The 13,899-nt window shown below is 32.9% G+C and overlaps 1 protein-coding gene across 1 annotated transcript; it reads right to left on the bottom strand.

The window, feature by feature from the left end:
* Positions 1-203: 203 nt before the first annotated feature.
* Positions 204-1,842, bottom strand: LOC125058115 (achaete-scute complex protein T3-like). Its single transcript, XM_047662155.1, has 2 exons — positions 1,786-1,842; positions 204-812 (listed from the first exon to the last, which is right to left on the bottom strand). Exons 1-2 carry the CDS (start codon positions 1,840-1,842, stop codon positions 204-206), a joined length of 666 nt encoding a protein of 221 aa, XP_047518111.1.
* Between the last annotated feature and the right edge of the window lie 12,057 nt (positions 1,843-13,899).

Consider the following 13,899-nt stretch of genomic DNA (forward strand, 5'->3'; position numbering starts at 1 on the left):
AACTAAACATTATTTCTTATTATGTAAAATAAAGTTAATTTCTTATTAAATAAAAGTGTGCAAATAAATTTTATATTATTTATTTAATTCAGTTCATTCACCATAAATTATATTTACATAAGTTTTATACATTTGTTTACAGAATATATTACTCTTTTTTACAATATTAATATGACTAGATAACAATATATATTAGTTTATCCTCACTTCGCTTGCCACCACATTTCATCTATCACCCCACTGTCATTCATAACATATTCATTTTGATATGTCATTTGTGGAGCGTAGTATTCATTGTTAATTGAATATGCTGACGAAACACCTGATGAACACTCGGAATTCACTGGTGAAGGGATGGAGTCTGAATAGGGCGAGGTTCTTCCAGCGAAACCTTCATCAACATCATTCGAGATGGCGGCGTCCATTGGTGTGTTCGTAATCCCAAGCGAAGCATCACTATCTTCAATTAGGGTTTCTAGGTACCTGATGTATTCCACTACCATACGTAAAGTGTCAACTTTGCTAAGCTTCTTGCCGGTTCCACGCCGAGCGCCACCAGCTAGGGCGTTGATGACAGCAGCGGGCAGTCTCTTTCTCAAAGCGTTGAATCCGTCGTTCACTTGTTTCACTCTATTGCGTTCGCGAGCGTTTCTTCTAGCGATAGAAACCGCTTGGGGACCGGTGTACGGGTTGTTTTTATAGTTATATTTCCTTGGAACTCGATCTTCCATTGCGTCTAGGTCTTCTGAAGGCGCGATCGGAACGTATTTGGGGAAATCGTTCTTATAAGACACGTAAGACATATTAGAATTCTTAGTGAGGTAAGGTTATTCGATTGAAGCAACGTTGTGAATGAAATCCCTTGGAGAGAGCGCAGTTATATAAGGGTGCAATGCTCGAAAAAAATGAATAGATTCCCACCCCTATACCTTTTTTCTTATAAATTTACCTGGGATGGTAACAAAAAATGGTTCGATATGTTCAGAAATGTGCGCGTGCCCATTTATGACAGTGACCAGTACTTGAGATTTCAAAGGAAAAAATGTTGTGTGATTTGAATAATTATTATTGTTAATAACGTAGGAAAGTATTATGTGAGACTTCGTATTCGTTAAATTGAAAGAAAATAAGTTTGTGTGCAATCAATTTTTCTTTATCACATTCTATGATTGGAACTTTTAGATTACCGTAACTCAAAAATCAAGTTTATATCTATAACGGTGATGTTTATTTATTCACTTTGTTGCTTTATAACATAGCCTTATCGCTCTCCGCTTTTATTCGCTATCGGTTTACGAAGTTATTAATGTTCTTTTTCTATTCCTCTCAGTGCTAACCACTAGAGAATTTCATTTTGTGCCCGTAGCATTTAAAATCTCATTTTACCAAAAAATCTATTGAAATTCTAAAAGAGCGATGATCCGTGTTCTAAATATATATACATATATTGAAGACATATATTAAACGTCACAATTGATTAAGCAAAACGTTAGTGTTACTCATAGGCTTTTCGATCAAATTTTAGAAAATTGTATAAAGATATGTTGAATTAAAACCATTCGTTGATTGACTTTATCACACAGGTATATCTAAGATACTACCAACTGAGCATTCTGATCATATGAGTTGTTAAATGGCTGATTAAAGTATAAAATATTATTGTATATTACATTTATTTAAGCTTTCTGCCTCCGTATATTTCGAACACCTATTGTTTCGTGGTCCTTGAGAGCTCCATCCCACCAACGCAGCCTCGGTCTACCGGATTGTGAGTTCAGTAAGGACCTTGGGGTTCTGTCGTCCGCCATTCGGTGCACATGTCTCAACCACTTTGTATTTCATGAAGACAATATTGGCGTCAAGGAATACGCCAAACACCGTCGTATGTTTCTATCCACCCAAAATAATTATCATGCATGTTAATTACATATTATGAAAAATTACATGAAGATTCATAAAGTACACATTAAAATCAGCTGTTAAAGAACAGCTGACCGCACCTGACCAGGACTTTTTTCTATTCCAAAACCGTTTTCTTTTAGTAAAACAAGTGAAACCTTGCACAACACAGCTTTATTTATTACGGTCAACTTAGAATTAGACAAAGTATTTTTATTGTATTTTTACTTTGAACAAGAACCATAGCAAATTTTATTAAATATTTGAAAATTTAACTTTATACCTAAGTGCATAAGGTTTACATTATAATTTCGTGAATAACGTTTACATTATTTCAGACGCGATGGGCGGCAGAGCCTTCAGTGAATTTGAAGCGGTTACATTAATTTAGAACTAAGAGTATCGCACTTCAATGGTAAGGGCCTACTATTGTCATATCCCTCGTGACAATAGGACTATGGGCCTTGCCATTGAGACAGAAGAATGAATTGTTTAGAAGCCTTCAATCATTCCATTGACGGAGGCGCTAAACTCATTTTAATAGACTTCGTGTCGCCCTCAAGAAGCAATTCATATTTAATTTTGTCCCATTGATTCTCTTCGGTCTACCTGACATTGAATTTAAAAACCTTTAATAGTTTTTAATAGTGCGTGTGCCGAATTGATTTTTAAGATATATCTTTAGGGAAAAGAGAAGAGGTTTACATACATAGTATAGTAAATATTTCTAAAAAAAATAAACATTTTAAATTTGGAATTTCTAAAAATCAATAAAAAACAAAACAATATTAAAAACAAACAAGGTTAAGTTTTGAGATCAATAGATGTTGCTATTTATACATAATAATTAATACTGTAAATATTTAATTTTTGTAGGTCAAAGATAAAATTATGGAGTGCGTAGTGTAATAAAATATAAATATTCTTCCATCCATTATGATATCAATCCAAGGCTAGACCTATATTGTTTTAGAAAAGCTTGGTACACAAAGAACATATCAGAACAGTGTTATGGCATAATTACGTACAAGCGGAAATATATTTTTTATTTTTTAAGACTAATGAGGTTTCAAACGTGTCCAAGCAATCGTTTTGTGTTTTTTACTAGTATGATATCATGTGTATTAGAATATACTAAATCTCAGTCCGACGGCTAGTTACGAGTTTACTTTTAACGACCCTTCACACACACACATACTCATAAAAACAGTTAAAACATATCATAAGAATAACGCTAAATCTTCCTTTTAATTCTATGAATGTTCGTAATCTAAAAACATAAATTAATTCGGACTAAATTAAGGCAAAACACAAGCGTACACCTGCTACCACATAACTGTCGTTTGGTAATAGCTTTCGCCATCATTAATATGTTATGTTAAAGTTCGCGTTTAACATCCTAATCCTAATGTTATTAATGTCACGTTGATAAATTGTGCAAATTTTAAATCACTAGTCCAATTTACCAATTCGGTTTAGAACTATTTATTTACAGATATTTAAAAAAAACAACCCTTTAGGAGGCTAAGTCGCAGCGTTAGTACTCTGTAACTACCAATATTTATTAGCGATGTCTTTATATACAATTGCGATATAGTTGTCACAATATTCGTAACACTGATGTCGTAATTTTGGAATCGCTCGGGCCAAAACCTCAACAGTGATTGATTGCAATCGCTTTATTGAAATACAGAGTACCTAGGCATATTTTTGCATCTGTGTCATGTTCTTTATTAAAAAGTAAGAGCAGCTTGTGCCACACCTTGTCGATTTGAGCCGGTGGTATGCCGATTTCAGAATTGGTGGCGGGAATAGCAAGATTAGTATTGTTGATTATTAAACATATGGCTAACTCGTAAAATACATATATAAAACTATAGGATATCTAAAGACTAAACTAAAGAACTGTAAACTGTAACCGTTAATACTGTTTATAACGTATACGTCAAATAAGTTGAAAATAAATCATATAAAAATTAGTATTTTAAATATAGTAGAAATTAGTATATCCACTTCCAGTCACTTTTCGAGTGGCTTGATCCCTTGGCGTTGCGTAGAGATGTGGGATCTGTCTTCTAAATCTTAAAAGGCCGGCAACGCGCTTGCAAGCCTTCTGGCAGTTTCAGTCCATAGGCGGCGGAATCATATGATTTAACATCAGGTGAGCCTCCTGCCCATTTGCCTACTGTAACATAAAAATCCTACCTCACGCCAGATACAATTCATATTAATACAAAATAATGTCTCCCTAGAGCCGTATAAATTCTCACATGTTCCATATTCAATACCATCCATCATTTTAGCGTCTTCCTGCAAGTGAATTCACAAAATGTAACAAAATTGTGGGAGTGATATGTCAGGACAATGAATGGAATAAAAGCGCCACGGGAGTGCTCACAATAGTATCGTCAAATAACATTTAGCCCACACCTTAGAAAATCGCAAAATAGAGACATCTCAGACGTACAATGGGAAATAAAAGACCAACCTATAACCGAACGATAATTACAACCTTTGTAGTGATATTCAAAACCAACACAAAGAATAGGCGTTTTCAGTTTTCAGTATCTAATTACCTGTTACTTACTTGTTGCTTACAGTATTATAGAAACGTCAGAGAAATCTTATATTAATAGTTTAATTTAAATTAATTAATAAACTTATAGAACATTCATTATCGGGAATAGCTGGGTGGTTAGTTACATCATAATAAATTCTAACCAATGCAACTTTATCTGAAATCGATTTATATTACAACATTTTAACATAAATAACGTAAAGAATCTTTGCAAATATAACTGAACTACTACTCATTCAGACCTTGATATATTCGATAGTGCGCAGATAAATTGAAAAAAAACCTTGTTAAGTGTCTATCTAGTACATAATCCGCATTGTAAAATAAAAATTACTAGTAAAAACTACAATTCGAAGTGTAATATTTTTATTGTTAGTAAAATTTATGTACACCATAATTGTCATGTTTTTTAGAATAGATATCTTGTAACATCCTGTAGAAAATGCATTATATATTTAGTGTACTTTAAAAAATAAATAAAGGGACATTGTAAATTAGCATGAGTTTCAGTATTGCCCGACGCACACAGATCCAATCTGCATATGGGCAGTGAACTCGTAATAAACTCATACACAGGATTATAGACAAGAAGCGATCGCTTGACAGTTCCATTACTGGATCGATGTGTAGCTAATATTTATACACACACGATCCAGCAAATACTCAGCCTGGTGGTCCTTCAAGTACTGGAAATGTCTTTGATCGATAAAGTTGTAGGCTTAATTACTAAACTGGAACTGTAACGAGTTACAAAAGACACCGCGAAAGGATTATGGCTACGTATCTAGCGCTGGCTTTGGAGTTTTTATGAGGGACGATGTTTTTAAAGAAATTTTATTGATGTTTTATAGAACACCTTTCTACATAGAAACTAAAATGTTTCTATTAAAGAATTTGACTCAGACACGTGATTGCATATTGTTTAACATTGTATTATTTTCGAAATATATATATTTATTTTATACATATTTTGTATATATTTTTTTGACACGGCCCAACGCTACATTGAATTTCTTATTTATTGGCTTTTTGTTGTGGTTTAGATAAAACTAGATGAGAATTTAAAATTGTATTTATTTGCGAATTAGTCGTTTTTTAATTACGCTCTCATAATTTTGAGTATTGTTGTGTATGTTGAACTATTTCATTTAAAGTCAAAGTAGTTGTTAACAGCCTAACCTCCTTTTCCTTACTAGGATTGTCTGAAAGAGATCGCGTGTTAGCGATAAGGGTTTTTAATTTCTGATACCTAATGTACCAAATATGTAATACAATAAAGTTAATAAATGCATCTCTCTCATTCTTCCTACACTAATTCTTTTCAAGAATTGTGTGCCTTTTTCATTATTAAGTTCGAGTCAAGAATCGATATATGTACTCAGTGTCAACGGCTACCGAATCGTTGCCTGTGGTACAATAAATTATATTAGTAGAAAATCTTTGACTTAATATGCATCACACAGTAATGACATACACGAACCAAAAATGTTGTGTCTAGCTTAGTAAAAACTTACTATACAGAAATGTTCTAGAAATTGTAACTATATTAAATAAACGTACACACATCTAAGGGTGAAGAGCATAAAACCTATTTGGCACAAGCCATCCATGTATGTGAAAGAATACACACCTTGCCGACATGTGTGCAATCCTTTCGCATCTGCCGATCTTGCACTGATTTTTATTTATGAATAATATGACGAATTATGGCTACGCTTTTATCTACTACCACCTTTCCGGATGTAGATTGACATCCGACGTTTTTACTTGCAAATTCAAATTGCTGAGTCAACATATTGTAAGAAATTGTGTCGCCATTAAAGACTGGGTCTCAGATTTTTGTATGTTGCGTGATCATTTGTTTTCTTCTAATAGCAAGTAGGTGATCAGCCTGACACAAGCTGTGTGATTGTTTTATTAACATGAGTAGGTACTGTTACTATATATAATATCTTAAAAGTTACACAAACACAAGAAGGTTATTAATAAATTTTTCAAACCTAAAACCGTCCGTCCTAAAGCGCCCGAACCCCGACTATGAAAAATCTAGTGTCGCCACAACCTTTTTAGCTTTCTGTATCTGTTTTTTTTCTCAGGCAAGGCATGTAGGTGATAAGCCTTCTATGACCATCATTGTTTTGGGTCTAAGACATGCCGGTTTCCGAATGATATTTTCCTTCACCGCACGAGTGTTAATTGTGTACAAAAAAGTCTATTGGTCACAGCCAGGTTTGAATCTACGACATCAGGGATGAGAGTCGCACGCAAGTCACTAAGCCAAAGCTCCAAAGTGTATAATGGCAACGTATTGTAACCTAAGTAAATATTTGAATGCAATTTCGACTACTTTAGTAATGTGATTTAATATGCTTTGAAACCGCATAATGGCCGCACGCCACCTATCAATCCTCCGCGGGGATGCCTTAATAAGGTTACACGCATGACATTGCCCACATAATAACACATTGTTGTGCAACATTATGTCTCTATTGAGATGTACCATCGTTCATAGTGGCTATATTCTTGTCACTAATACATTTTTTTCACGACCCAAGTGGTATTAGAAAGTTGTAACAAAATGCCGGTTAATGAAAATTACTGATTAGGCCATAAATTGATTTTAAGTGTTAATTTTGTGCAGTTAACCTGCGTATCACTCCCTGCAGTGAGGAGCAAATTTGATTCCAATTAAACACGACTATAAAATCGAGTAACAAAATAAGGCACGAAACATGAGAAGTGGTAATTATGTCTTATTTCCTCGTTTGGAGTTTGATTTGTTAGGATTTTTTAATATATGCAAGTTTTGTATTCATATAAAATTTATTAAATAACAGTGTCTAAAAATATACAATGTACAGTTCTCTAAAAGCTTTTAGGGTTTCCTGAGTTAATCTTGGCTTTAAAAGTCTGTTTTTGCGCTTACAACCTTTTGATACTATAGCTATGAATGGGTTTTACCTAAAAGCTCGCTGTCGGCTTCAGGTCCGACCGTAAGTTCAATTACCGGCCAAATTCAGGTTCAACGCAGACGCTGATCACCTTCTGTCCGAAAAATATATAACCTAAGTATTCATATATGTTCGTAAAAATCACATCGAAAGCCTTAGCACGAAAAAACATATCATAATCGATAAATTTATTAAAAACGAATGCATGGCCATTAAAAAATTATTTACAGGTGTCTCGGTGGTAGGTTCTACACATTACAACGGAATTAAATACAAAATCAAGATATTAATATGTACAAATGTATTGACCGCTATGCGTTATTAATTCAAATTTTATGGGCACCAAATAGAATTGTGCTACCTGCAGGGTGGCCAAGCAATTTATAAATGTCGTTAAGAAAACTTACTATAGTGGCACTAATGAAAAATGATAATTAACATGAGAAACGGTAGAAGTTACTCAACCTTTTTCAATCTTTCTCCTATTCATGGTAATAACATCATAATTATAGAAATGGTACTCTATCGAATTTAACGTAATGAAATTACAATATTTTTAATATTAATTCGTTTCTATTTTGATGTTAGAGTAATATTATGTGCGTTTGCGTATTATTGGGATTTGCATCTGTGACTACTGGGTTTTTGATTAAATTTTTATTTTTTTATTTTTGAAGTTATACTTCTTTTGGTGCTTTAGAAAATGATGAAAGTAAATATTTACGATGCGCGCACACACCGGCACAATAAAACCGACACCCTAAAATTAGTATAGTCAACATTTTAAAATAAAAAATGTCCATTTCCGTAATTATGTAGTAATATTTTTTTGTGATATTTAAATAAACTTTATTAAACTAGATAATGCGTTATAATAAAACTTTCAATGTATTAATTAAAATACGTTTTTTCTATTGTTACACACTAACAATAGTTAACACTAACAATAGCTTCTTTCTTCAAAATAATATCTCCGTTACAAATAAAAACAAGTAACCAATTATTAGGTATGCAACTGGTGGCTTTATCGCTAACAATCGATCTCTCCCATGCAACCCTAGAAAATAACTAAAACAATAAATATAATGGGTAATGCAAGAAGTGCATTACCAAATCACCTATGATTTGACATCTCTATCTTGCAAGTCGTTAACTGTCTACCGAAGCCGAACATACACAAAATAGAGGGTAGGTACACGTTAAAAAAACCTCTTTTGAGTTAATCATAAATAATGATGCGATGCTTATAATTGATCTAAAATCTCTGCAAACTTCTCAATTTATTACACACAGGAACAATAATTCACGTCAAGCAATTAAACAAACAAAATTACTCGGTAAGTGTTGAGTCGCAATCAGTGCCGAAGTTTTCACACCAATACGTGTTAACGATATTATAATTAGCACCTACGCCTCGTGTTGATTTAGACAATTTACGAAGCCTTTAAAAACGAATGGTAATTACTCAAACTGAATAAAGACTTTAAGTTAACAATGTTCTTGTCCGTTTCGAAATGCATTTACTATGGAGCTGCTAAAATTTATTTTCAAAATAACGAAAAGTGAAAATTCATTTTTATAAGATTGTACAGGATCGCTTGAGAACGTTACTTATGATACGATTGAAGTCAAGACTCAGAGAGATTTGGCGATAACAGCTGTATTTAAAAAATACAATAACATATGACACTGGAACATAGAAATTAAAAACAAAGGAAAAAACACATAAAAGCAAGAAACAGAAACATAGGCAAACAGCAAAAATAAAACGTAAATTTAGAGAAAAAACTAAATAAGAACTTATTCATCATATTTATTATATTAAATTTGATTCAATATGTTTTGGCATCCCTTTCGTATGCTTAGCTGCTTTCACCCTAATCCTTAGCGTGGAGACTTGGCGCAACTATGATTACAGTATGTAAAAAATATCGTAGCTTTACTTGAAAGTTTCACTCAACGTCGTCCAATAAACGAAGATTAGCTCATCAACCGACGGAGCTTTTCCTAGATTCTCTTCTGTCTTAGACCCGCCATGGTTATTATCGCGATGTTTTCCTTCATCGTACGAACTATGTTAATTGCACATATTAAATAACTTATAAGCAGTAAATACTCGAAAGAACGCAACTAGACTTGCAACTATATAATGAAAGCACTGTAAAAACTACTTTAAAATAAAATCATGATTATTGCAGTGTTATAGGTGTTCCTCGAAGATTGATTCAACAAAAGTCATTCATAAAATGTCAAAGCAACTTCACGCATTCAATATTCATGTTCATGTAATGTGATTCTGATGAGCAAGAAATGTTAAGGGCACATAAGAAGACATGACACTCCATCTGTAACAAACTTTGGGCGATCAAACAATGGCTCGGGCCAACCCTGGTTTTTGCTCTCCATTGAAGATATGTCGGTCAGGTAATGTAGGTATTTTAATGAAACGGTTAATGAAACATATTGATTGGAATGTTATTGTATACATCTAAAATTTAAAAGCATACATGAGACGATTTTAAATTTGGAATTCATTATAAATATGCCGACAGATCTGTTTGATAAATAATTTTTACAGCGTCTACACGATATTTCACTTATTTAAAAATTTAAACAACATCGTTAAAATATTATAAGTATAGAACATCCAACTGCTATAGTATTGCATCGCTTAATCTATAAATAATAAAAGAAGAATAATAATTTAGCTATTCAAAGGGGGAATGCTGGCAGTATCTTCGGAACCTTGTGTAAAGGGACTCCTTTTAATAATATATTTTAGTTATTTTTTATTATTTTACACATATAATAAAATAATATATCTCTCTCTTTTAAATCAGCAGTTGAGCATCGTGGTCAGCAAGGCATCAGGAGCGGACTATCTGTTTCCACCGGTTTCTGTCAAGCGCCTCTCTCATACAGTGTACAGTTTTGAGGACGAAGAGTCTTTCAATTGATAGGTTCATCTGATTGGTGAACGGCCCCGTGATCTTTTGCCGACTGTGTTACTAACCACGATCAGTTTTTAAGTTCTCATTGCCTCTGCGCATTGTATAGATAAAAGTATATAAGAGTAAATAAATATAGTTTAAAAAAACTATAAAACACGCTTTTAAAGCACATCAAACTAAAAAGTGAAAAATAATTCCTTATTTAGGCTGAAAATGGTAATGAACAAAAAATACTGGTTTTATTGTGAAAAAGCGTGGGTTGCTCGATAGACGAAAAATGTGGCACAGGGCGCACAGGCCACGCTTTTTTTTTTACCATTTTCAGCCTAAATTAGGAATTACTTTTCACTTTTTAGTTTGTTGTGCTTTAAAAGCGTGTTTTATAGTTTTTTTAAACTATATTTATTTTCCACTTTTTAGTCCTAGCAGCAATACATGTTGTCTCAATTTAATCGTATTGCTTTGTGGACTTAAAAAAAATTTCATTGTTTTTTCGAGATAAGTTTACAAAGTTTGAATTAAATCTGTCCGTTTAAAGGGTCAAAATCAAGTCCGAAGGACACAGGTCGGTTACATACATACATACATAAATACATACATACAGGTGAAACTAATATAAAGCGTGTAAAAATGTTTGTCTTTTGCGCATAATACAAACGGACCAGACATGATAATCTTAATATGAAGTTTTTGACAATTACTATTAGTATTTAAAGTCTCCTTCTTATATATATAATTTTTAAAGCATCAGCCTTCTTTGTCTATCCAATATAGTTTTTGACAATCTATCCGCCATAAACTTACTTACACAAAGCTGAATTTTTTAAGTATGAGAGAAATGTGCTATTAATTGAATAACGATTTCACTGACATTACTTCCATACTTCTATTACAATATACCTCAACAATCATAACTCAATTATCCCCAAGCAAGTAAAAAATCACTTTTACTAGCGATGTAATTAGTTTCAGTAGAGTTCGTGTTTACATCTCATAACAAGCAAGAAGCTATTAACCTAAAGTATAGCAGGTACATTATTTACGCTTATACCTCGCGGCTGTTTGGATAGTAAATGATGTATCCATTTCAGTTCGGATCATCTCTCAGATATCAGATACGAAATTAGTGCTTTTAAAACAAACAGCCATTTGCATATCTGGATCAGCGCCGTTTCTTGATTTTAAAGGTGTGATACAATCTATTAGTTTTGATACTAGGCAACAAAGATTTGTTAAAATCACATTATATACTGTATGTAATTATTAGTATTTGGTAAACCAGCACTGAAGATTCCACTAAAATGCTGTGTACATATCTAATTGGACTTCAGGTTTACAAATAATGTTTGGTGTGTATAACTGTATGTATTTAACCAATCTGATGTCTGTTTCTGTACCTTAATTGTAAAAATAAAAAAAATAAAAAATATATAATATGTATATAGATTAGTACTTTTATAGCTAAAGGGTTGTAAGATCATTTTGATTATATCAGTACATTAGACCATATGATTATATTTTAGTAATGTTATATAGCAATGTTAATACGGGTGTAGGAATGGCTCCGTTGTTTCGGAGCCAAGAATCATCATAGACTGGTAATCAATCATAATTCTGAATTGTTAGACATAAGTAAAAATTGTGTGTTTACGTAAGAACTATAACTCTAAGTATAATTTTTTTACTAATTAAAAATAAATATAAATTAAGATAAGACGAGTTTATAAAAAATACAACTAAAATAGATGTACATTAAGTAAGTCGTGAGATTATAAATATTAGTTTATGTTGTTCAAGTTGAAGCATTTAAAATTACGTAAAATATATTTGTAAAATGTGTTTCAAAAGCCTAAACACGGATTAAGATAGAACGGTCGCGCAACACTGTTATTGTTTGCCAAAACAAGTAAGCTGGCAGGATAAATAATAGCTTAATTCTACGTTTCTCAGCTGAGGTGGCTGCTTTCTCAGCTTAATACACAAGGTAAGGTGGTTTTAAATGCGTGGTAATAACCACTTGTAATACAATAGCTCTTCACGTTCGATATTCAAATTTGTTGAATATACAATTTGAATTTCAATTAAAATGCACGAATAAGGTTTTATCGCTTTAAAAATATAAAGATCTTGAAAAATCTCTTGAATAGTTTTATGTTGTTTTTTTAAAAAAAAGTTATGTCATGTACACAGCGGCTAGAAACACCTGAAACAACTGCATTCAAACAGGCAATAATCACAGTACTTTAGCAAAACAAAAGAATAATTATTCCTAAGCCGCGATGTATCAAATTAAGACAATTTAAATGTATCAAAAAAATATATTTGTCTACGTCTTCACAAATTTAACATAAGAATTAATACCTAAAACTCTTATCCTAAATATATCTTGCCGTTAGGGAACCAGACACGAAATACGCACTAGTTTTTGGAATTAGTATTAGATTAAAATGTGCTTTTAGGGAAATTATAAAATACATAAAACCCTCATTCATAATCGTTATATAAACATTCCATAGCTACTGTAGCTTTATTCTTATGTCGTGGTATGCATGTATATGCTTTGTCATGTTATTAAATGACAAAACATTATGTATTTAAAGTTGTGTAATGTATAATCAACCTTGACTCTTTAGGAATATGTATTGTTTATTTATTTATTATGTGTATATATAAGTAAGTAAGTAATAAGTTGCTTCGTGTAACCCTCTCCAGTAACACTTTATAGTGTAGTGAAGACAGGGCCACCCATATAGCACCCCACGCGGTGGCCTCCTGGCCACTGTGACGGATTCCCGACACGCCCCTCATTTGTTATACAAATTTTATACTAACCTCCGAGCTAAAGACCGCGCAAACTGAATGTTTCAAAGAAACAATCGGTATTTCTCCGTTTTTTTAAGTTAAGATGAGCGATAAAGGCTGATAATCAGTTTACGTATTCATCTCATCCTATACGGTTGACCTATATTTTTAATTAGAACACTTATTTCGTATAAAAATCAGTGGCGCTACAACCTCTTTAAGTCTTGGCCTCAGATTTCTGAATCTGTTTCATGATCACTTTTAAATGTAATAGGCAAGTAGGTGATCAGCCAGTGCCTGACACACGCCGTCGACTTTTTTTTTGGGTCTAATACATGTCGGTTTCCTCACGATGTTTTCCTTCACCGTTCGAGCAAATGTTAAATGCGCACATAGAAAGAAAGTCCATTGGTGCACAGCCGGGGATGGAACCTTCGACCTCTGGTATGAGAGTTCAGCGTGCGACTAGGCCAACACTGCTCTACTTATTTCGTATGCAATGCATTTTTTTTAGATAGGTTTCCTGCTGTGAACTTACAATTCATACTTCGGGAGGTTTCTTTACTATCTTACAGTTTTTAACCTTTAAAGTAACAATTGCTAACTAAGTAGCCTTTATGGGTAATTAGTTGAAATATTTATCATATTACAATTAGTCTAAATAGAAATTTTAGCAGTATGGCCTAGTCTCTAGTATACTCCAGCTGCAATACGGCGC

This window comes from Pieris napi, chromosome 17 (genome assembly GCF_905475465.1).
Source record: "Pieris napi chromosome 17, ilPieNapi1.2, whole genome shotgun sequence".
Classification (NCBI taxonomy): domain Eukaryota; kingdom Metazoa; phylum Arthropoda; class Insecta; order Lepidoptera; family Pieridae; genus Pieris; species Pieris napi.